This window comes from Sapajus apella, unplaced genomic scaffold, assembly GCF_009761245.1.
Source record: "Sapajus apella isolate SASKATOON/1434 unplaced genomic scaffold, GSC_monkey_1.0 scaffold27, whole genome shotgun sequence".
Lineage (NCBI taxonomy): Eukaryota > Metazoa > Chordata > Mammalia > Primates > Cebidae > Sapajus > Sapajus apella.
Window position 1 is genome coordinate 20,080,737 of NW_022436967.1, and position 26,043 is coordinate 20,106,779.

Here is a 26,043-nt window from a genome sequence, read left to right on the forward strand (position 1 = left end):
TTGTTTTTCTGGAGGGTAGGGTGTTGGCTTCAGCCCTTAGAGCTCCATGAATCTTTGGGTGCCCACTTCTCTGTATTGTTTGCACATATGACTGGTGCTTTGCAACTCGTGAGGCTCAGACAGATGAATTCTGGACCTCCCAGGAATAGTTTTGTTTGTATCTGTGAAGCTGAAGTCATAATATTTTTGAGATGGCTTGGAAAAGCAGTGGAGATGTTTAAAAAACACCGAGGCAATTCCAAACTAAATTCTAAAATGAAGAATGAGCTGGGGGCAAGTTGAAGATGGTGGCATAAGGCATCTGATGCCTGCAGATGTGTTTGCAACTGTAGTTTCCCTTACCCCATTCTTAAAGAAACTTGAGAAGTACGGATTTTCTGCTGAATATGATATATTTTCTTACAGAACTCTCTCATAGGGCTGGTTTAATCTGAATTTTGAACTTGATTAGCATGAAAGAAAACTAATGTCTGGAAATGGTCTTTCTCTCTTTTCCTTTTCTCAAACTGGTTCAACTTAGGCTAATCTATTATCCTAGGCAGTTACTTCACCAATCCCTTGTCTCTTATCAATGCTGGTGATATGAAGCTAATAGCCTGTTGATGTAAGTTATGAAATCACACCCCCTCCTTTTGTGTCATTATAATGTTATGTCCCATTGGAGCAGAGATGTGTGACTTTGGCAAAAGATAGGAGGAAAAAATAAAAGGATACTGTTGATTATTCGCTGCCACTATTCCAATCTTTCTTTTAAAAGAGTTTATTCAAGCCAATTACCTTTTTCTCCTTTATCTTTTAAAACAAATCTTGTTGTTTCTTCTCCCTAAAATTTATTTTGGGCTGTGCATGTGTGTAACTTTATTTTTTTAATGGTAAGATTGTCATCAGTTTGATCTACTTCTTTGTACTAAAGCAGGTACTATGCCAAACAGCTTTTTAAAAAGCACAGTCTGAAGTCTTGATTAACATCTTACGGTATGTTAATCTCTTAGCTAATGTTTTGGAACAAGAAGGCCTCATTCTTTACTATTTAACTTTGAATTTATACTTTTGGCCTCTCAAGGTCGCCAGACTTTTCTCACTTCTCTGGAACAGGAAAGAAAAGATTTGAAATGTTTCATCTGTTGTTCAGAACTAGCTTTTTAGTTTTTTTTTTTTTAATCTGTTTGTTTTTAGTGCTGCTGAAACTAAAATGTTCCAAATGCTCGATCTTAAAATTTTCTGGTTCACCTAGTTGCTAATGTCTTCAGTGTTGCTCTGTCAGGTTTGTTCCATTAAAATGATGATGGGGCAAGCATTGAGAGAAGTGATCATTGAAAAGCAGAAGAACAAAATGTGTTAGTCTTTATGATGTCTCTTATATAACTTCACAAAACTTGTCTAGAATTAATATGAAGGAGAAGCTGAAAATTAGTTTTCTTCTGGATATGATTTAATAAGGCAGTTATACTGTTGAAGAAAATTTTAGGACAGTTCTGTTTCTCAAACAAGTTTTCAAAAATGTTCCCATGGAGACCAGTACTAATATTTTGTGATAGTGTAGGGTGTTCTGATTAGATGCTTTTAAAAAATGTTAATTTAGATCTTAAGTGAACTCTGTGAATCCCAGGATACTCGTTTCCCATCACTTGAAAATGTCCAAATCCAATGGGAAATAGTAATCTAGATTTTCCTCTGTAGATTTTCTTTTGTGCCTTTTGCCTTAGTTGATTCTAAATTAACTATTAAAAGAGAATAAATCCCTTTGTGATTTGCTGGGATGTGTTTCACCTAATGTCATAAAAAGTTTTACTGGAAATGGAAGCTTAACTAGTGGTGTGCTGGTAAGCTGTCTCTCAAAAAAAATAAAGCCTTGATTTGTAGTGTTTGCTCAATCCATGGTGTCAGTGCTTCTAGCCAGGATGGTTCCAAACTGTCAGGGTGACATCACTAAACTGAAGCTGGGAAGAAATGTGTACTATTGGGTTATCAGTCGGGGCTCTAACTTGCCATCCCAAATCCAGTTTTTCACCATCATGATAATCATCCTCAATAAAACCTCTGATTCTCCACATTGTACTTGACCCTCAGGGGACAGATAACGTAAACTTTGGGTCCTGCCCTTTATTAGCACGTACTCAAGGACTCATGAAATGTTTATTAAAAGGTACCTTTAGCTAAGAGCCCAATGAGAATGATTTATAAGAGTTTAGAAGAGGAAATGACTTCCAATTGGTAGCATCAGGAGAGATTTCATAGAGGAGGAAGAATTTGCACTTGGTTTTGAAGAATAAGATTCTAATGAATCAGGAAAGGGTTGGGGCAAGCATGGATGCAGTATAGCATAGTGGTTAGTTGCACAAAGTTGCATCATTTAGGATATTGAGGTGTGCATGAGTGTCTGTGTATGTGTAGTTAGAAAGAACAGGGATTCTCATTTCTGAAAGCTTTGCAAGTATCCAGAATATAAACAGTTACCAAGTGCTTTTGGAAGGGATTGTAAGAATCTACTTAAACTGCCCAGTGAAGAACAACTATTCTCAGTTAGTTAAGGAAGTAGAGAAGAAAACACAGTTCAAAGTCAATACCTTATCAGCCTATACTCTGATGACATATCAAAGAAATTGGTAAGTGTGCAGCAGAATCAGCAATTTGAACTTCAGATACTTCCATCTAGATACCTCCATTTTCCTCTCTCTTATACTTGAATAACTCTTTAGGACATATGCAAAATTTAGAAGCTGGGCAAACCAGACTCCTTTCTTTTTTTTTTTTTTTTTTTTTTTGAGACGGAGTCTCGCTTTGTCACCCAGGCTGGAGTGCAGTGGCACAATCTTGGCTCACTGCAACCTTCACCTCCCAGGTTCAAGAGATTCTCTTGCCTCAGCCTCTTGAGTAGCTGGGATTACAGGTGCACATCATCATGCCCAGCTAATTTTTTGTATTTGTAGTAGAGGCTGGGTTTCATTATGTTGGTCAGGCTGGTCTCAAACTCCTGACCTTGTGATCTGCCCACCTCGGCCTCCCAAAGTGCTGGGATTACAGGCATGAGCCACCAGGCTGGGCTATCAGGTTCCTTTTCAAAATAGTTGCCCTTTAATCAGAATAAGTTAAACTGACATCTAATGGTCAAAGAAAGTGGCATGTATCTTTTGTGGGTTTTACTTAACCATTGAGCACTATGATATTCTCCATTAAAAATTAGTAAGAGCATCAGTAGTACCTAGCTGTTTTCTTTTAAAGGAGAGAAAAATAGACAGTACAATGCACTCAGCAAACATGAAACTAAAGTTTAGAGCACAAAATTCTGAATGTACTTACTATAGACTGGACTATAGACTGGAATGAGAATATTCATGCCTTTACACTTATAGGAATACTAAAGCCTCATTTTGGAATTTAAAAATATATATATACTCTTTGTTACAATTTTGGAGCCTTGGAGCTTTTTAGTCCTTTGCCATGACCATCATAAATGCTCACCTTATAGCAACTACACCTTCATTTTATAAATGTATTTTATGTATTTACCCTATATAAGGTATATAGTTCTCAAAATCTAGCCTGTTTTCTATTGAGATTTTCTGATATGTAAGAAAAGAATCAGAGGAGGAGCAAGTGTTTTCTCGATAAAAGCAGCTGTCCTATTAGTAATATGAGTGTGGTTTCCTCATCCCTTGCTTCAGATATTCCATTTGTTCTTCTGACCTTCTGGTGACTTTTGAGAGAGCCTTGCTTATAAGGAATGTAATAAGCCTAGTTTATTCATGAAGAAAGCATTATTATTTTCTATAGATTAAAAATAAATGTTACAGAAATATGATTTTTACCTAGAATTTTGAAGATTTTTTTCCTTATCAGTTTGTTTATTTTTGTGATAACTCTTATCCCCTATTGCCGTGACTAGTATTGTTTACACCTGGCAATAGAATAAGACAAAAACTTTAAACATGTCTTTATGTATTTTATAGAAGACACACTTACTGAATTTCAGATAGAAACCTCCTTTTCATTCTAAGTTTATAATGTATCTCAAACACGTTTTTTCCTTATAGGGAAGACCAAGAAGAGACGTCTGCAATTCGAGTGGGTTTTATCACATATAACAAAGTTCTCCATTTCTTTAATGTGAAGAGTAATTTGGCCCAGCCTCAGATGATGGTAGTGACTGATGTTGGAGAAGTCTTTGTTCCTCTGTTGGATGGTTTCCTTGTGAACTATCAAGAATCCCAATCTGTGATTCATAAGTAAATATCAAGCATTTTATAATTTAAAAGTGAATCAGGTGTCTGTCTTTTGTTGCACTATGTTTTGATTCAATCATGCATTGTTTTGTCATTAGCAAGGGGGGTTCAAGGCATGGATTATAAAACTCTATCATTTATGTTAAGCCTGTCTTTTTTTTTTTTAATATAGACCAGTATCTAAAAGAAAGAATTTTTTGAATACTCATATTCAACCCTATCAGTTCTTCCTTTTTTTTCTGGAAAGGTATTTTAAGGGAGCTATTTCCTATATGTGGAAAAATGTATTCAGTGATGATAGTCACAACTGAAAATATCGCCACTGTTCCAATAATTTATGGTCTAAGAGATCAGTAATGCAATGAATAGGAAAAAATATCTACAAAGAGTGTTTTTGTAAATGTTCTATTCAAATAATATATTTTGGTGCCAAGCCATGCTAAGATATCATTTCCTAAGGAAACTTACCTATAGGTGTTGGTGTCAAATAAATACCATATGTGTTTAGGCTTGAAATGTCAATGATTTATTGCTTAAAGTTTATTAAAATATGCTAAACATTTCAAACCTTTTGCTTACTCATGTCTTATAGTTTGTTGGACCAGATTCCAGACATGTTTGCAGACTCTAATGAAAATGAGACTGTCTTTGCTCCTGTCATCCAGGCCGGCATGGAAGCACTAAAGGTGAGAAGAAGCCACTTCTAATTGCTAGTATATAAATTTTAAAAACAGAGAAACAAAAAAAAAAAAAAAGAAAGTTTCAGTTATATACTCTTCATTAAAACGTGGGTCACTAGAGGCTATTCTAAACTTCCACTCAACTCTCAGGAGGAAGTGTCCAAAACCACAGATTGGTCCCAGCATTTCCATTCCAGCACTGTTAGCATCTGAGCAACTGATTTTGCCAGGATTTCCAGTTTAGCTCCTCCCTCTGGCTTTTGTATGAACTTTATATGGTCTATTTTAAAATTAGTCCAACAATATCAGAACTACCAGATTACCATATCACTCTCCCCAGCCATGGGATTTTCAAACATGCCAGGCCAAGTCCTTGTGACAGCCAATGACAGAGATGTGAATGCGGATTGCCAGAAGTAGATGAGAGGTTGGCCATGTCTCCAGTTGGGAAGCTGAGCCCAGAATGACTCTGGTCATCCTCATAGTAATCAAGACAGCAAACTCAAGAAGGCATAATGATTAAAAAGCACTCACTCTAAATCATCGTTATTACCTTAACACAAGAGTCAGACCACTTTGGCCCTTATAGCTAGTTCCTAAAATTAATTTTAAAATGTTACTATTAAAGTTAAATTTTAATTTTAAAATAAAATGCTTAGTAATAACAATAACAGCAACAACAATATTACAGAACTGAGTTTATGAAACACTTCCCACATAATTTTATATCTCAAGACAGTGATTCTTGCTTGGGTTTTCTTTATCTTCAAGAGTATTTACTTATGGGATCAAAGATTTTTGTGGATATCACCCAAAAAGTCTCAGAATATATGTTAATTTAACATAAAATTAATAAGAAATATATCATAAAGCAACTTGAAGATATTAGGGCTCACCTAACAGAAGCCAACAAATGATAACTGATTGGTCTTCAGAAAGAAGGGAATTTGTTTTATTCTACATTACTACAAATAAATACCTTCTATTTCAATTTGAAAGGGTTGTTTTTGTTGTTCTTTTCTCCTCCATTAAGGTATCTAGAAATCCATATGTAAATGTTCCTGTACACAATAAGTCATATATCACACTACAAGTCTTTCTACTCTAAGAAATTAGGACTGGGAATAATACTATATTCATGGATTTGTATATGAAAGGAAGGATGAGTAGATATTCATTAGCTAATATTTCATTAATTAAGAGAGCATAGTAAAGTAGAATTGTAAAGCCAAGGCTTCCAGAGGACCTGAGCGTAGAGTCCCAGCTAAACCCCATATTTCATTTCTAAAAGGGAACAATCTTACAACAGTGGTTTCCACATTGGCAGTCCACAAGAGGTCTAGAAGCTGTTTGGCAGCTTAGAAAGAAAAGCTATATAAAGCAAATTGTGTACATGCATCCTATGTATCTGAAATTTGATATAATTATGATGCATTATTGAAAATCACCATGTTCTTAATAGCCACGTTCTCCAAGGTTGCTCATGCAGTACAATGACCACAGCAATCAGTATATTCTGCTATCAGCTAGTTTACTAGAGTCCAGCTCATTTCAGCCAATGTGATGTATCTCATATCTTTTGCATGTTTTTTTGGTCATATTTGTAATTTTATTGTTATAATAATGTATATTTTTACCTTGACGTTTAAAAATGAGAAGAAACTAATATCTAAATATATAACAACTCAGGATAAGTTCATAAATACAAAGTTAATGAGTAGTATAATAGTGTTCTTACAAAGTAGAATGAACTACCTTTATAAAAGGTAAATAACTCTTTATAAATAGATAAGGAACTATCTTGACAAAATGCCACTGTTGGACATAATGTCAATGGCAGTTACTACCATCCCTGCTGGCAAAGTAAACATTGTTCTCCCCAACGCCAGTTTTCATGTGGAGGCTGCATGATGCTCCACTGCTGTCCCTGCCCCTGGACTGCTTACAGTATGCTGGAGGAGATGTAACTCTGTAATACAGAACACAATGTTGGTTGGTTATATTTTTTTAATGGGGGTGGGAGAAGGGCAAAGAGTAACTTTGGAAAGCCCAGGACTGTGGCTGGTCAGCCAAATAGCTCAGGATATTCCTCCCAGAAGGCCAGAGATGAGAGTCTCATCCCCTGTGCACAGGGAGTAGAAATGGAAAGAACATAAAGTGAAAGTTTTCTTATTGTGTGTCCAAGTGAAAACATTTCAGAACTATACTCCCCTATTTGAATTATAGCTTTATTTTCTATCAGCTACATGCCACGTAAAATCTATATATAATCAGTAGTAGTACTTCTTGAAGCAAACAGAGTAGATAAAAACTAACCAAAAATATGCTAATTTGTCATGAAAATAAACAGCAACTCTTTGGAAAGTTCTTATGCATACTTTTGAAAAGTCCTTGAAATATCCAACTACAGGCTTTAGAGCACTATTTTCTGTTGTAAATGCCTCCGTGTCCACAGCATCTTGTACTCTTAGCCCTTTTTTCCCCACATAGCCTTTAAAAGTCTGCATTTATTTCAAAATCTGACCTTCATGACTCAACTATACATTGCTGGCATTGTCTTTTAAGTTGGCCAAAGAACAGTTTACTGAGTTAGCTATTATTTCCACCATAAAATTAGGGGTAATATTTGGAAAAAAAAAAAGGAGGAAAATGATCTTTAGTGGTTATGCTTAAAATATATGAGTTGGGGGGGAATTTATCTTTAAATTATCCATATACCTACCTAAATTTGATTGCAGGGGAATGCATCACAAACAGTACTCCTTGCACAAGGGTTTGTGGAGCACCATAGAATGGAAGGTGGTAGTCTCCATGGAGGTTGGAGAAACACAAAATCAAGGTCCTTCCTTTTCAGGGAACCCTTGATCTACAGGAGGAGACACTAGAATACTTAAAGTTGTGATACAAATGTCATTAATTCAAGAATAGTCTTTTCTATAAAGAAGAGCAGGTAAAGTCAAGGGTGTTAATAACATATCTCTCAGAGGAAGGGGTGTCAGAGCTGAATTTCAAACTATGAGTTCTCCAGGCCAGCCTCTCTCAACCTGTTTTCTGCTATAATAAGAATAATATATACCATTCATTAATTCTGCATGACTCACTCCTATAGGCAAAGTCAGACTTTGGTTAAAACATAAATTTTTGTAGGGAATAAAACATTTAATACATAGGACCTTTATCTTTTATTAATTTGCTACTTCTAAAAGGCTATATAATGGTGTGCTTATGAAATTATGGATCTAAAATTAACCATTTCATAAGGAAAAAATAAATATGGCCACTTTTTAAATAATATTGACCTTTTTTTCCAGTGGGCCCTGATGTTTTTTCCCTCAGAGTTTTACTATAGGTAATATAGTAAAATATAACAAGACAAAGTATGTTTAATTATGATTAACGTGTACTAGATGATTGAATTCTCCCAACAATCTTTTGTGTAGTTTAATGTATTGACTTGTCATGAGATAACTGAAAATTAAAGAAGTTAAATAATTTGTCCAGTGTCACTCAGATAATAAAATGGCTGATTCTGATCATGACAGGTATGACCCATGTTCTTTACTGCTGTGGTATAAAATGACAATATTAATATGAGTAGAGAATATCTAAATGAATAGAATTTTGGACAGTGAATGCCTTAGGGGAATTGGGTAGGCCAGGCATGAAAAGCTGATGAGAAGGTAGACTTTCTATTAAAGCTTTATACTCTCGATGATATTTGAATGTTTTTTAAAACTATTTTTATAATAATAAAAGCTACAGGGCCAGGCATGGTGGCTTACGCCTATAATCCCAACACTTTGGGAGGCTGAGGTGAGCAGACTACCTGAGGTCGGGAGTTCAAGACCAGCCTGACCAACATGGAGAAACTACATCTCTACTAAAAATACAAAATTAGCCGGGCATGGTGTTGCACACCTGTAATCCCAGCTACTCGGGAGGCTGAGGCACAAGAATTGCTTGAACCTGGGAAGCGGAGGTTGCAGTGAGCTGAGATTGCGCCATGGCTCTCCAGCCTGGGCAATAAGAACAAGACTCCATCTCAAAAAAAAAAAAAAACTACAGAAATAATAAATTTACAGTCAGAATTTCAGGGTTTCAACATGCTTAACATTTTGTAATCAATATTATTGTAAATTTTACTCGGATTTGGTCATTGGAGCTAATGTGTCTTTACTGGCCAGAATCTTGCTATTCCCTTTCTCCTATTCAGTACACGTATACCTATAGATTCGTACCCGTTCTTCTTCATTCATCCTTGTGTCCTTATATTAATAAGAACTGCATCTGTCAGTAATTTTCAGTAGAAGACACATGCAACAATAAGATCATAGCACACAAATTTTTGCTCACTACTGTCCATAGCAGAGACAAGAGAGCAGGCCCCAGGTTAGGCCCCTTCTCACCATGTCAGCTGTGTCTTCACCTCTCTGACCCACTCCACAGAGCGTAGAATGTCAGTCACTGAGAGAGACATTGGGACAGGGCTGACCTTGAATTCTCTCTCTTTGTTTTTAAGACAGCTATTCACAAACCTAAGTACCTTATTATTAGCAGCACTTACTGCACATCTTGCAACTGAGCCAGGCACACTGTGCCTTTGCAAATAACAGCTGCAAAGAGCTGGAGAAATGCATTCCAGACCAAGGGAACAGAATGTGCACAGACAGGGAGGTGTGTAAAGCATGTAGTACATCCCAGGAAAGCAAGAAGCTTGTGTGGCTAAAACTTCCAGTGTAAGCAGATGTCAGGGGTAAGGATATGTTGGAAGTAAGACTGGAAAGATAGATTCAGACTCAACTTCAAAGGGCCTTTAAAGTTATTTACTGGTTGTGTGACCTGGGGCAAATTGGATGAGTCTCAGTTTCCCTATTCTTAAAATGCAAACAGCAGTACCTGCTGAACAAGGTTGTGAGTGTTAAAGAAAACGTGTGAAGAGCCTGGCACAGAGCTGTATGCAGTAAATGTTGGTAGCAGCTCATCTCACTGTTTCTAGGACTGTGGACTTTATCCTGTACTAGAAAACCTTCAGGATTCCTTCCTCTCTTCCTCTTCCCCTTTCCCTCTCTCCCTCTCTCCCTCCCTATCTCTCCCTCCCTATCCCTCCCTCCCCTTCCCTTCCTCTCTCCCTCCCTCCCTCCCTCCCTCCCTCCCTCCCTTCCTTCCTTCCTTCCTTCTAGGATCTGGCTCTGTCACCTAGGCTGGAGTGCAGTGGTATGATCATAGCTCACTGCAGCCTCAAACTCCTAGGCTTGAGCAATCCCTTCACCTCAGCCTCCTTAGTGGTGGATACTACAAGCAAGCACCACCATACTCAGCTAATCTTTTAGTTTTTGTAGAGATGAGAGTCTCACTACCTTGTCTGGGCTGGTCTCAAACTCCTGGGTTCAAGCGGTCGTCCTGCATTGGCCTCCCAAGGTGTTAGGATTACCAGCATGAGCAGTTGTGCTCAGCTCTTCAGGATTCGTAAGGATAAAAGCCACATACCTGATCAGAGCTATTGTCTTCATTTCAGAGGCACTGCTCTGGTGCAGTGTGCAGTGTAGTTTGGAGAAAAGCAGGACAGTAGGGTTGGAAGGACAATATATTGAATCATACTTAATTCCAGGAAATTTTGCTTAGTAGGTTACTTCTCAGCACCTTAAATAAGATTTTAAGTCTTGATTCTTAATGCTGACTTGACTGTCATGGGGCTTGACTCTTTTTGTTGCTTCCCAGAGACTACAGATATATGATCTTGATCCCATACTTTTCCTCTTGGCATCATGCCTCATAGCTCATAGTTCCTGGTGTCTACTGTTGCCAACCACCACTCCGTTCTTATGCATTCTACCTCAAAATACCACTGTAGCTTTAATCCATGTTTACTAAAGATCTGAAATAAGAGCTTCTCTTGCATCATCATCCTGGGAATTCTACCATCTACTTTACATTATGAGATTACCTGGTCCAGGAGGCTATACTGTAGGCTAAATAAGAAAGTGTTTTCATCATAACATCATTTTAGTAGTTTTTTTTTTTTTTTTTAAGCATCATGATACATAGACCTAGCTTTAAATGTTGGCTCTCTTTCATTTACAACTTCTATTACTTTTGGCCTATCCTCTCTCAGCCTCAATTTTCTAATCTGTAAAATAGAATAGTACCTCCCCAGGGACACAAAGGTTATTATGAGGATTAAATTAAATGAATATAGTGCTTAGCTCATAGAAAGAACTTATATTTTAATTTATTTTCTGATTCTCTTAAAATGTTCCTACTCAAGGCATTTTTTGTGAGTTTTGGGTTTTTTTTTTTTTAGGCAGCAGACTGTCCTGGGAAGCTGTTCATCTTCCATTCTTCCTTGCCAACTGCTGAAGCACCAGGAAAGCTCAAAAACAGAGATGACAAAAAACTGGTTAATACAGATAAAGAGAAGGTACTTGTAAACAGTTACTCTTTTAGTATCTATATGTCCGTTATTAAGAGGAGTTAAAAAGGCAGTGTGTTCTTGGTGTAAGAAAAGGGGAGAAACTAAATCTCATAAATTAAGATAAATTTAAGTCAAGGGCATTGCATGTTACAGGAATATTTTAGATTACAAACAGCTTAAAATATTTTATATTCCTAGAGAAACCAATTTCTGAAATATGTAAATTAAAATAAGGGCCCAGGCTAGGCATGGTGGCTCATGCCTGTAATCTCAGCACTCTGGGAGGCCGAGGTAGGCAGATCACTTGAAGTCAGGAGTTCAGTCTGGCCAACATGGTGAAACCCCATCTCTACTAAAAATACAAAAATTAGCCAGGGTGGGAGCTACTTGGGAGGCTGAGGCAGGAGAATTGCTTGAACCCGAGAAGTGGATGTTGCATCATGCCACTGCACTGCAGCGTGGGCAGCAGAGTGAGACTCCATCTAAAAAAAAAAAAGGTGGGGCGGAGGGCGGTGTCCCAAACTTTTTTGTGCATAATCAGCATAAGAGAGACTGAATGATAAGACTATTATAGAAATGGAGGAAGTGGGGGAAAAACAGCAGATTGAAGGGGTAGAGGGCTTTAGACTGTGACGTCCAACAATATATAGACTGTACCATCTAATGATACCCCTTGGAGGTAGAGACCTGAGGCATGAAGCACAGGCATGGCGTTCTCAAAATATGCCTTTGCCTAAAACCTCTGACAGTGTAGCAGTGAAGGGAAAGTCCGTGGGATGGATAAAGCTATGGACATAAGGATCCAACTTGTGCTTACACGGCAACTACAGGTTGCTTCATCTAAGTCTGTAAAGTAAGGGCTGCAATATCAGCTTCATTAGGATTGATAGAGTATAAAATAAAATTGAACACAAAATTACTTCACATAGCATGGACCTGGCACAGACTGAGTCCTCAGCAGGTGGCCACTGCACTGATGATGACCACTGCACTGATGATGACCACAGTGTGTTTCTTCAGCCTAGTTCACTTACCTGGAAAATGTCTGTTTTTCCATTTTGAAAATTCAACAAGAATTCAATAGAAATTTAAAATTTAAACCAAAAACATTTCATAATTTTTCTTTTTCCTTTTATGCATCTTTCTTCCAGATACTTTTCCAGCCCCAAACAAATGTGTATGACTCATTGGCCAAGGACTGCGTGGCTCACGGCTGCTCTGTCACCCTTTTCCTCTTTCCCAGTCAGTATGTGGACGTGGCCTCACTGGGGCTGGTTCCTCAGCTCACTGGAGGAACCCTTTACAAATACAGCAATTTCCAGGTAATGCCAGCAATTTGTTCACCTCAGTCTTCCACTCCCATTTTAATTTTGGTATTTAAATTATAGGTTTAAAAAGCTGTGTTCACTTGTGGGTAGATGACAAATATAAATTCAAGAGCAGATGGAAAACAAAGTATATTGTTGGCCCTTTTTATCAGGAGAGTTCTGCATCTTGGCTTCAACCAAGCTTGGATCAAAAATATTCAAAATAAAATATTGTAACATACTGAATATGTACACACTTTTTCATTTTTCTCTATAGTATAACAATTATGTACATAACATTCACATTGTGTTGGGTATTATAAGTAATGTAAGCTGGGCGCAGTGGTCCAATGTCTGTAATCTCAGTGCTTTGAGAGGTTGAGGTGGGAGGATCACTTGAGACCAGGACTTCAAAATCAGCCTGGGCTACATAGCAAGACCCTATCTTGACAAAAAAATTAAAAACTAAGTAATCTAGAGATGACTTAAGGGATATGTAAGATGTGTGTAGGTTATATGCAAATATACCATTTTATGTTAGGGATTTGAGCAACATTTTGGTATCTGTGGGAGGTTCTGGAACCAATCCCCCACAGATAATGAGGGACAACTGTGTGGTGTGTGTGTGTGCATGTGTATGTGTGTGTATGGTTCAGCAATTCCATATTTCCTAAGTGTTTGGTGATAGAATGAGCTTATTTATCCTCAGAGTTAAATATCACTGTGAGCTTTCGTAATGGGGAAAAATATATTTTATGTAAAACATACTTAAGATAATACTTTTAAAAGTGACTGCATATTTATTTTAAATTATTGGGATTTTAGGGATCACTTCATTACACTTCTCTCTTCTAAACCTGAATTGAGAGACATGTTCCAGAGATGATCAAAATGTCAGCACTATAATGGACCTGAGTCTGTAGGCAAGTGGGCTTGCTAATGATTTACCCCTGAATTTGACAAACTTATACACCCAGGCACAGAGTGGGCACAATTTGAGTTTCTCCTGTGGACCCTTGTGCCTTGAAAACACATTGTATTGAGGGACAGAAAATGTGTGCCTCCTGCAGGCCAGCTGCTTTCCTATGAAGAGGACTCAGAAGAGGCTGAGCTGTGCCCACCCATTTCTTTTTCCCAAACTTATTAATCAGATAAGTCACTCCCCCTCACCTAATGTGTGTGTGCCTGGACAGACATGGAGGCATGGACTGAGAAGGTGTGTTCTCCAACATAGATAATAAATGTTAGTCATCTACTTTTGTTAATCATCAATACTATTCTTAATAGACACTAGTTACATATTTATATTATAAACTAGTTAAGGGACTTGATAAGACCAAAGATTGTAAATGAAATAAAATTGAAAAAGATTTAACAACTCTTTCTAAGACTTCTGGATATAAGTATTTTCAGCCACACTCTAGAAAATAAGCTCTTAATAATCATACAGAATTCTAACCCTTACTCATTCTACACATATTCTGGGTATTGAGGTACATGCAACCTACCACGCTGATCAATGTTAGCTCCTTTTCCAGCTAGGGGAATAAATTTCATCAGAAGCCTTTCCCCCCATTTTCCAAAAAGGACTTTATCATCCTCCATTCCTGGCATATGTGAATTGCACTGGGGTTCTTGCTAGGTCCTTCGCTACGTACTGGTGTGATCATCTACATGGTAGTGACTTGGCTTCAAAGAGCAGCCTACCAAGTGATGTGTAGGCAGGGGTGCTCTGCAGTGTAATCATCCAGGTGTATTACTTTTTTTTCTATTTAAATTTTTGAGTTATGTGCCAACCATATGTAGTTTCTGATATAATAAAGGATATTTACTTGTACCTCAACATATCCATAATTATTATTGACTCCTTCAATGTTACTAAAAAAGAAATGTGGTTATAATCCAGCAGAGGAAAAGCCTCTAAGACGTAAACAGGCAGTAAAATATTTTATAATAAAAGAGTGTTAATGTTGCCTATGCTGCTATTCAGTTGTTTGTGTTTACTCTAATTGTTGCAAAACTGAATCCTACCGTAGCATTTCTTTTTCATCTTCAACAATACAAATTTTAATAGCCTTTTCCATTCAGTAACATTATAAGATGAAAATGATGGTCAGGAACTATGCAGGCACCATCCAGTTGTAAGCAAGTAAAGGGATTGTTATAAAGATTGTGTCTGTGATCTCCCTCTTTCCTTTCCTCCTTCATTCTCTTTGGGATGTGTGTGTCAGTGTCTCTCCTACATGTCAAATAGTAGTGAAAATTTCCTAAAGAGCTTGACTGACAAGGTCAGATGAGAAGCTTTAGAAGCTGGTGTTCAGCTAGTTTGTTTACTGTCTTGGGTAACCTCTGAGCTCAGTGTTGTGCACATGTGCATATTATATAAATGTTGCTTAGTTGTGGAATGTGGTCATCTTTCAGAAACATGATGATCATAGAATAGTTAATAGGGGTAGGAGAGGGGTTTATACTTCCCCTTACATAGCTTCACAAAGCTCTGAATGTTGTCAGATTTTTAAAAATCCCCAATTGCAGGGTCTTTCCCCAACCTCATTAAATGGGTATTATACACTGAGTCGTAATCATGTCTCTTACCCTAAGCCACTGAGTGGATCACTTATGTGCTCTTAATTTTCCCATTTGTGATTAATAATAGATTTTCTCATCAAAGTGTTAAAATGAAAGAAAATAATATATGTGATTTTAGTTTTAAAACTTAAGAAACAGTGTCCAAAGATCCTATATTTTCTTTAACCAAAGAAGCATAAGATATATGCAAAAATATGCCAAATCGGGATTTAAAAATTATTTTAACTCATGATTAAATTAAGAACTGTTATTTTAAGTATTTTACTGCCATCTGGTGGACACTGATCAGACTTTATTTTTTAGATGCACTTGGATAGCCAACAATTTTTGAATGACCTCAGAAATGATATTGAAAAGAAAATAGGCTTTGATGCTATTATGAGGGTTCGTACCAGCACAGGTAATTATCATTTATACAATTTTTCAGGTCTCTCTTGTATAATTGTTTCTTTTTCAAATTAATAACAGGCCAACAAAGAAAATAACAGTAAAATAAATAGAAGGAAAATTTCCCTTTTCCCTTATCTTTAGGTTTCAGAGCCACTGATTTCTTTGGTGGAATCTTGATGAACAACACCACCGATGTAGAAATGGCTGCCATCGACTGTGACAAGGCAGTTACTGTGGAGTTCAAGCACGATGACAAACTCAGTGAAGACAGTGGAGCCTTAATCCAGGTGATTGAAAATTTATTACCATGTTTTGTTTTTTAGTTTGTTACTGACAATGATCAGTGGGGAGACTGAAATATCATCAAATGTATTAGTGTCTTGATAAAAAAATTCAACTCTCTTTCTCCAAAGTCAAAAGTCAGTAGATTAGAACACTCAATTGTGAGGTTTCTCCATTCTCATTCATATTTGCTACTTATATGAAGTGACAATTTTATGTCATTGCATGCAAGTCCAGCAAATTTGTGGTAAGTATCAGAGGCATCAGCAAACTGGCTTCCAACAGTATTCACTTCTTTTGGGCTTCAGCACCCATTCACGTCTACCATATCTGTATTAGTTTGCTAGGGCTGCTATAAGAAACACTACAGAGTGAGCAGCTTAAACAACAGAAATTTATTTTCTCACAGTTCTGGAGGCTGGAAGTCCAAGATTAAGGTTTCTGAGGGCCTGGAGGGAAGGATCTGTTCCAGGCCCCTGTCCTTGGTTTGTAGATGGTTTTCTTCTCCCCTGTGTCTTCACATCATCTTTCCTCTGTTACATGTCTATGTCCGAAGTTTTTTAGGGTACACTCTACTGAACTCACTTTAATTAATTTACCTCTTTAAAGGCCTCATCTCCAAATACTTAGGTCCTAGGGGGGTAGGACGTTGGAGGAGCCACAGTTCAGCCCCAGTACCATGTTAATCATATTATATTATAAGCAAGTGAAATAGGATTTCTTTGTTTAAAGTGAAACTAGCTAAAAGCCATGGAGACTTTGAATTAAAAAAAAGAAAAACTATGGCCACTAGATATACATGGTCATAGTTTTCAAACATTTGCATCATCTTTAAAGGATGAAGAGAGGCTGGCATTAGGTTGAGGAAGAACTTTTAATTAAAGTTTATATTTCAATCACAGATATTTGGGGGAGTGGTTCTATCTATGCATTCTTGAAATGTATATCATCAGCATAAAACCTAAGTCCATTGTGAAAGCTAGTTGTATGTTTTTAAGGAAGCGAGCCTTGAGTAGGGCTCTGAGCATGTGAAGGTATTGTCTCTGGACCTCGATCCCTGGTAATAAAACATGAGCTACGAGAAATGAAGACTAGTTGTAGAAATGTGATTATTTACATGTGAATTATTTACATGTAGAAATGTGATTATTTACATCAGTTTAAACTAGTGAAGTGCTACCTTGAAACCCAGCAAATGAATGAGTCATTATTCTCATATACTTCCTATTGTTCATTCTTTAACAATAATAGAAAAAAAATAGAGGTCTTTTATCTATCTGTACACAATGTTTTGTAAATGCAAGCAAGATCAAGGTAGTTTGGGTGGATATGTTAATCAGAAAAACATGTGACCTCAGTGTTGCTTCTACAGTGTGCTGTGCTTTACACGACAATCAGTGGTCAAAGAAGACTTCGGATTCACAATCTTGGCTTAAACTGCAGCTCCCAGCTGGCTGATCTTTATAAGAGCTGTGAAACAGATGCTCTTATGAACTTCTTTGCCAAGTCAGGTAACACTTTGCCAATCCTGAGGTTCAGGAAACCTTGCTTAGTAATTCAGTCAAGGTAATTTAGTAGCTAAAAAGCACTGCAGTTTTGCAACCTTCTGGTGGATAAATTCAGAACTAATATAAGCAAAGTCTGAGGGAGAATAGTCTGATTCTTAACTCTAAATTAATAAGTGAGATAACTCACTTCAGGGCCAGTCTATACAGACTTAGTTGAAGTTTCCTTCCGGAGTGGCAGTCTGAGTTGAAATTTAGGAATAGGATGCTTAGACCCTCATTATGGTATGTAATCATGCCCTCTGACACATTGGGTTAATGGATGAAACCACCTCTAATGCTAGACTAAACTTGCTTATCGATACCATGTTAACTATGAAATAGAATGGGCCCGAGGTGGACTTTTCTTTGGCTTTCCTTGAAAGCCAAATTCTACATACACTAAGGTTTGGAAAAGGTAGCAATCTAGTCCGTAAGAATTCAGGATATCAAAAAATGACAAATAGGCCTGCCTTTTTTTCTGTGTGTACAATTTTAATACTCTGAAGATAAATCTGGCCAGTGTAACCTTTGCCGTAGGTAGGCCAATGTTCTCCATTAGCTAGATCATCATATTTAGTCAAGAAAAGACCATTAGCAAATGACTTGAACAGATTTAAATATTATTCTTGCTTGGTGGTCTGAAGATAATAGCAACTTGTTCCTTGTCTGATTATTTGAAGAGTCTGATTATTATTATCAGTGTCTCAGCTAAAACTGATGTCCTTTTCATTGTTTTGTGCACATAGCTTTTAAAGCAATTCTCCACCAGCCTTTGAAGGTCATCCGGGAAATTCTAGTTAATCAGACTGCCCATATGTTGGCATGTTACCGAAAGAATTGTGCCAGTCCTTCTGCAGCAAGCCAGGTGAGCTACCTATTGTACATAGATGTTAAACTGTTACAATCGACTACTCAGTTCTTCAGCACATAGCTGTTGAAGGCTTATGATGTTGCAGGCACTTAGATGCTGTGACTGTAATAGTAAACCATGTAGCTGAGAAGATTAAGAATGTTATATGTAAGAAGTGTCCTAATATAAACAGGATTCTCTTTTTTTATCCAGAGATGGGTATTTTGTTATGAAATGTGTATGCTTAAATACATTTTAGGCATAGTAACAAAGTTGACATGAGGAGATAGCACTAATAACATACTTTATAAACAAATATAATTTATAAATGTAAATACTGGAGTTCTTTACATTTAAAAGTTTTTAATAGGTATGAAGAGTTTTCAAAGAATTGACTGTCTCTATAATCTAGTAATTTGAAATTTTAGAAGATTCTTTAAATAAACCTCACTTAGTCTTTCTCCTATAAAACAAAAAGCAGAACCTCAAGCCCACATTTAATTTTGCATTTGTTCTTGTGTTCACATTCTCCTCTATGTCAATAAAAGTTAGATGGCATTTTTATAGCTGTGTATCAAATATGTGAATATAGAATTTCAATTAAGACAGCAACAGATGGGAAAACTTTCTAGTTTATTCATTGTCAAAAATGAGTGCTGATAGGACATCTATCTGAAGCCCCACCTAAAAGAAAATTCTTGGCAGAAAAGATAATGCAGATAAATTTGGGGTCCAAATTTATAATCTGGGCAAAGAAAGAAAACAAAACAAACACATTTACTCGATGGACTTTTCATAAAATTCCTTTCCATGCTGTCCAAAGTTATTAAATTAGTCATCCATTCTTTTATCTCCTCTGTTGATAATCATATAAGCAACTCTTGAATCTACATGAGTATTCAGTTCTCTTTATTATTCAGAAGATTTCCATTTTAGTCAACTCGAATATCAGTGCTATTTCATAGCATGCTTGTTCAAGTTACACAAAAGCCTACCAGGTACACCTGGAATCTAGCCAAAAGAGTCCAATCATGAGCACTTTAAACATTTACTTCATTTTACCATTTGTCTTAGAGCTATGGAAACATTATTCTGATTCTGGAGTTTCTCACACTCCCGAAGGATTAGTTGAAGTAGTACAGATACAGTTAGTGTCCTCTCTGGACATTTATTTGTTAACTTTGAAACAACTAGATTCAAAGACCTTAAGTTGAAAACAAACTCATTGCCTACTTATGGAAGAAAATAAAACCTGTAATTTTATTCTGGTTTAAAAGTTTAAAGGATTGTCTCTACGACTGGATCACCTGTTTGCACAAATAAATTATGTCTGGAGTAAAAACATTATGATGTTAAATTTTCTATGAATAAGTTGATAGAGATTGTTCCTGTTTTTATAATAAGGTTTTTCCATGAGCACTTTTCAAGTGTGCCTTTGAACCAATAGTATGCTTTAAAAAAATAATGTATCTTAAGTACCTTATGATTAACCAACCATCATGGAGTCTGGAAAATGTGGAGATTCTAAAACAGTATTATCTGAAAACAGAATAGTTGGACTTAATGTTCTCTTCAGAAAATCTTACTGTAGACTTGGTACTTTCCTACAGTTTACTTGTGAAAAACAGTATCTATGGAGATGGAGCAATTCCTAAAGGAATTCCACTATTTTACCATAGAGCCCAAAGTTTCCCTGACCCAAGCAAGACCATTAAGGAGCTATTTAGATTGTATGATAATGAACCTCAATAGAGCTACTTTTACCGAATTGCCAGAGCCAAAACTAGGCTGTAGCAAGAGAAGGCATTAGGGTACAAAATTTAAGGAAGCATTCACTCTGAGGATCGTATGATAGATGCTGAGTTAAGACATATGGCTGGGCACGGTGGCTCACACCTGTAATCCCAGCCCTCTGAGAGCCCAAGGCAGGTGGATCACTTGAGGTCAGGAGTTCAAGACCATCCTGGCCAACATGGTGAAACCCTGCTGCATCTACTAAAAATACAAAAAATTAGCTGGGCATGGTGGTACAGACCTCTAATCCCAGTTACTCAGAAGGCTGAGGCAGGAGAATAGCTTGAACGCAAGAGGCGGAGGTTTCAGTGAGCCAAGATCATATCATTGCACTCCAGTCTGGGCAACAGAGCAACTCCATCACAAAAGAAAAAAAAAAAAAGGCCAAGTACACTGTCTCGTGCCTGTAATCCCGAGGCTGGTAGATTATGAGGTCAGGAGTTCGAGACCAGCCTGAACAAAATGGTGAAACCCTGTCTTTACTAAAAATACAAAAAATTAGCTGGGCATGGTGGCACGTGCCTATAGTCCCAGCTGCTCGGGAGGCTGAGGCAGGAGAATTGCTTGAACCTGGGAGGTGGAGGTTGCAGTGAGTCCAGATCATGCCACTGTACTCCAGCCTGGGTGACAGAGCAAGACTCTATCTCAAAAAAACAAGAAAAAAAAAAAAAGAAAAGAAATATAACTAGAAACAATATTAAGACAAATTAGGCTGGATGCAGTGGCTCACACCTGTAATTGCAGCACTTTGGGAGGTCAAGACAGGAGGAACACTTGAGCCCAGCATTTCAAGGCCAACCTGGGCCCCCACCTCTACTAAAAATAAAAACTTAGGTGTGGTTGTGCACGACTATAATCCCAGCCACTTGGGAGGTTGAGGCAAGAGGATCCCTGGAGTACAGGAGTTCGAGGCTGCAGTGAGCTGTGATTGTGCTACTGTCCTCTAGCCTGGAAGACAAAGTGAGACCCAGTATATTAAAAAAAAAAAAAAAAAAAAAAAAAAAAGCTAACTTTAAGGCTTATAAGTCTTACATAAGCAATATAGATTTTTTTTAATCTGATAGCTCACTGTTCTGAGCTTAAGTATGTTAATATCATATGGAAGTGCATTGATTTCAAAAGGCAAGTCAAATGATCTTAACTGCAAAATAAATTTTTTTCTTAAAAAAAAAATTATTACTACTTCTGTCACTTCAAAACCTAAAGAAGAAAAGAATCTTCCAAATTCAGGCAAGTTCGACTTACATGCATTACTGCTCCCACCTCACTCTCATTACCTTACTCCCAGAGAATAATTTAGTTATTTATACAGGGGTGCCAGTGGGGTGGGGAGATTTTATAGTGGAAATCCGTGGCAACATTTTCTTCACTCAAAAACATTGAATAAAGTGTCTTTTTGTTTTCTTTCATTTTTTAACTCCATTTATTTTTGTTTTCATGATTAGATTTTCCTTCTCATTTATCAGCTGTTTTCTTTCCTCTCCCTCCTACAATCCAACCTCCTCTGATTAGACTTTTTAGTCCTAATAATGTCATTGTGGGCCAACCTCACCTCTTTGTGGCATTTAGGATCACAGATTTCTGAACTCTTAATATGACCTGATTAATTAGAAGCAGCCAGTGAAATTTCAATCTGATATTTTAAAACCAAATGTACATGCCTTATACAGGAATCTAAGCACATTCCTGATCCATAATAACATGTAAAATGCCTAACTGGTAACTAGACCAGAAATAGCGTGGGGGCCACATTGCTCTGGAATATGACCATGATCTGGTTCCTACATCTTTTTATCATAGTTTTCCTTGGCTGAGAAAGTAACCCAGTACCAAATGTTGTTAAATAAAGATATGCTAGAGAAAAAATTAGAAGAGAGTGTTCTACTCTTATGAATAAACATACATTTAACTGTCCTTGGTTCTTTGAAAGGAGATTAGAAGTCAACAGGGGAAACAAACTGCAAAGTAGAATCATTTTGAAATATGTTTGCCTGAGCCAGTTAGGAAGTTCTGTCCAACACTCTTTACTTAGTACATAATGAGAAGAGACCTATGATATAAATTTAAGTTGCAGAATAAATTCTAACAGAGCCTCAGGGACATTTTCTTTTCAGTATGGATTCTGATAAGTGTATGTCCATCATCTTCATCATTAAGATAGAAAACTAAGCCAGGCACGGTGGCTCACACCTGTAATCCCAGCACTTTGGGAGGCTGAGGTGGGCAGATTGCATGAGGTCAGGAGTTTGAGACCAGCCTGGCCAACATGATGAAACCCCATCCCTACTAAAAACACAAAATTCACCATGCATTGTGGCACATGCCTGTAATCCCAGCTATTCAGGGGGCCGAGGCAGGACAATCACTTGAACCCAGGAGGCGGAGGTTGCAGTGAGCAGAGATTGCACCACTGTACTCTAGCCTGGACAACAGAGTAAGACTGTCTCAAAAATAAAAGTAAATAAAAAAGAGAGAAAGCTAAAAAGAAACCATGAATTTATAGACCAGATATTTCAGTTATCTGTTTACAAATTATTATTATCTCCTATGTATAATTTTTCTTTTGGATATGTCCTTGTTCACTGACTTGTGCCATTAAATGGAAGGAAATGACATTCGGATCAGTCAAACTTAATTATTAGCTATTCTTACAATATTGATTTAGAAGAAAGTTAAATAATATAGGAAATTACAATTTTTTAAATCATCAGGTTGTGTTCCTAGAATTGCTGCACTGTGTTAGGTTGTAGTATCTCACAGGGCGTGTACTTTGGGCAGTTAGAATGAGGTCATATGAGCCAAAGTGAAGATGGAGAGAAGGTACAGGTAGATTCTGCCTTCAGAATTAGGCAGAATAAAAAGGATTTGTTTATTAATTGAGGGTAAAGAAATAAATGAATTAGGGTTCATCTGGAAGTTCTACACTGAATAGGAAACATGGGAGGAAGAACATGTTTGTGGAATTGTAGGAGTTTGATTTTGCAGGTTATCATTCAATAGTGACACATCTAAATGCAGGAAGCATTTCCTTTTTTAATCTATAGTACTGTAATCTCTTTATTATGTTTTATGCATTTATATGTCTATCCCAGGCGAACTTCAAACATCTTACCGTATGGACTATGCCTTATTCTTCTTTATATCCTTGACACTTTGCACAGAACCTATGACACAATGCCATTTATTATTTGTTTGATGAGTTTAAGATGCATGAAGAGCATGAAGGGACATCCTGTGGGCAGTTAGAAATGCTTTTCTTAAGTTGGAAATATAGGTTAAGAAATCACTTTTTAAAAAAGTTTTATTTAATATATATATATATAAACATATATATGGTACATCCAATGTGCTAGGCACCATTGTGCTTTACAAATCATTTAATTCTTATTATAACTCAGTTATCATGAAGTAGATATACCATTATTCCATATTCAGCTAAAAAAAAAAAAAAAGAAAAAGAAAAAAAAGAGAGGGCAAGTAATTTGCTCAAGGTCACACACCTGGTAAAAGAGCTGGAATTGCATCCTAAGCACTGAGTGGGTGGTGCTAACAGCTACGCCAGGCTGCTGTAGCACTAGATAAAATAAAAACAACTGCTGCTCTTTGAATGCCTACTCTGTGCCAGATTACTGTGTGCTCTAGGTGCTTTACATGGGTTACCAGTTAATCCTTACAAGTTCAAAAGCAAATGAAGTTTCAGTCTTACAGATGAAGCTCAGGATTGTTCTCAGTAATGATCAAGCATATGAAACAAAAAATTGTCTTTTTCAGCTTATTCTACCAGATTCCATGAAAGTATTGCCAGTGTACATGAACTGTTTGTTGAAAAACTGTGTGCTGCTCAGCAGACCAGAGATCTCAACCGATGAGCGGGCATTCCAGAGACAGCTGGTCATGACCATGGGTGTGGCTGATTCTCAGCTTTTCTTCTACCCACAACTTCTGCCCATAGTAAGCATGCTGGGGTGCTGCATTTCCTAGAGGGAGGCTGGAAGGGAATCCTATTTTGTACTTAAACCATATGTTATATCTGAAACATTTTGTTCTTAAGAGGAAAGTTAGTCACAAATGCCGTCAAAATGTATGGTGTGGGGTTTTGAGTGGGGGCTCTTTCTACAAGTTGCTTATGTGTATCAGTATGTGCTCACTATGGTGAGGGGAGGGAATCTGAGGAGTTCTGCGTCTCCTTCAGTCTGTTTTCAGCCCAGAAGGTAGGCTGGGTGCAGTGGCTCACGCCTGTAATCCCAGCACTTTGGGAGGCCAAAGCAGGAGTTTGAGACCAGTCTGGCCAATATGGTGAAACCCCATCTCTACTAAAAATACAAACAAATTAGCTACCAGGGGCAGGGAGGGGGCTGAGGCAGGGGAATTGCTTGAACTAAGGAAGTGGAGGCTGCAGTGAGCCAAGATTGTGCCACTGCACTCCAACCTGGGCAACAGAGAGAGTCTGTCTCAAAAAGAAAAATAATTGTCAGCTTGTATCACTCCTCCACTCAAAACACTCCAGGATTTCCCATCTCAGTAAAAGCCCTAGCCTAGTGCTGTCTGCCCTCTTCTCCCCTCCCTTCTCTCTGAACTCTTCTGTTACTCTCCCTTTCCTCATCCCACTTCAGCCTTCGTGCTGATCCTCAAACACTCCAGTCGGGCCCTTCTTTAGGACCTGTGCACTAGCTTTTCCTTCCATCTGAAATGGTCTTCTCCAGTTGTCTCCATGGCTCCTTCACTTACCTCCTCAGGATGCCTTCTTAAAAGCTGGTGGGCTCCCTGGACTATCCTAGTTAAAATTGTCCCCACCTTCACAAGCGACACACCTCATACCACTCTCTTGCATCTTTTCTTCATAACTCTTAGCAGCATCTATATTCTGTATATTTTACTTATTTTATGTGTTGTCTTTTCCTCCCTGCAAAAAACTATTTGCTGCACAAGGTAGGGATTATTATCTAATGACTGGAATAAAGTCTGGCACATAATAGTTACTCACTAAATATGCACTGAGGGAGGGGAGGGAAGAAACAGGAAAGGAAGAGAGGAAGGAGGGAAGGGAAGGGGAAGAAAGGAGCTTCTAACTCTCTTGTCTGTGCGTGCCCAGCACACTTTAGATGTCAAGAGTACAACATTACCTGCTGCTGTTCGTTGCTCGGAGTCCCGTCTTTCAGAAGGAGGAATATTCTTACTGGTCAATGGTCTACACATGTTCCTGTGGTTGGGAGTAAGCAGCCCACCAGAACTGATCCAAGGAATATTTAATGTGCCATCTTTTGCACATATCAACACAGATATGGTAAGTATTTTTTTCATTGCTTTTGTGGTAATATGAAAAATATCAATTCTTAAATGTTTTTACTTATGTGCAGTCAAATATTATAGAAAGAAACAATAAGGCATATATTTCTGTATATGAATGAAAAAATTTCATGTTTTGATCAATATCAATTAGCTGGCATAAAGTTATTTGTATAGAGTACTTTCAAACAACTAAAATATATGACTTTAATAGAAAATGCTAACACTTCCAGATCATTAACTGTGTGCCAGTCTCTGTACTCTAAATACTTAAATATACCATACCTGAGATGGATATGGTATCAACATTTTATAGAGGAATCAATTGAGGCTTAGAGCCAAGCTCCTTCAGGTAGTAAAGTGGCAGAGATGGGAACTGAATTTAGTTCTTATGCTCTGGGCTCATCCCTCATGCTGAACTGCATACTCAAAAGAATGTAGAAATCTTTCATAGGTGTTTGACTACAGACTAAATCAAATTACTGAGTTAACAAAATAATAATTCCATAAAAACAGATTATATACCCCTCTGTTGCAATTACAAGAGAAATTGTGGGTTTGATGTTAAATTAATAAAAATGCATTTTTAAAGCATCTTAGGAAAACGCAGCAATTATAATTTGTACAAGAGTCAACATTTATTGTAAATCTTATTTGTAGACCATGTTGCATGAGCATCACTG

The 26,043-nt window shown here is 37.4% G+C and overlaps 1 protein-coding gene across 5 annotated transcripts in view; it reads left to right on the forward strand.

Annotated features, from left to right (window-relative positions):
- SEC24D (SEC24 homolog D, COPII coat complex component) overlaps nucleotides 1-26,043 on the forward strand; it is a 101,802-nt gene that overhangs the window by 68,171 nt on the left and 7,588 nt on the right. For all 5 annotated transcript variants that reach the window (XM_032292452.1, XM_032292455.1, XM_032292453.1 and 2 more), the window contains 10 exons: nucleotides 4,035-4,226; nucleotides 4,816-4,909; nucleotides 11,205-11,321; nucleotides 12,467-12,637; nucleotides 15,515-15,611; nucleotides 15,743-15,888; nucleotides 17,256-17,394; nucleotides 18,177-18,295; nucleotides 23,846-24,025; nucleotides 25,167-25,358. In XM_032292452.1, the coding sequence (XP_032148343.1) occupies nucleotides 4,035-4,226; nucleotides 4,816-4,909; nucleotides 11,205-11,321; nucleotides 12,467-12,637; nucleotides 15,515-15,611; nucleotides 15,743-15,888; nucleotides 17,256-17,394; nucleotides 18,177-18,295; nucleotides 23,846-24,025; nucleotides 25,167-25,358 (1,447 nt within the window). The remainder of the gene's footprint in view (nucleotides 1-4,034; nucleotides 4,227-4,815; nucleotides 4,910-11,204; nucleotides 11,322-12,466; nucleotides 12,638-15,514; nucleotides 15,612-15,742; nucleotides 15,889-17,255; nucleotides 17,395-18,176; nucleotides 18,296-23,845; nucleotides 24,026-25,166; nucleotides 25,359-26,043) is intronic.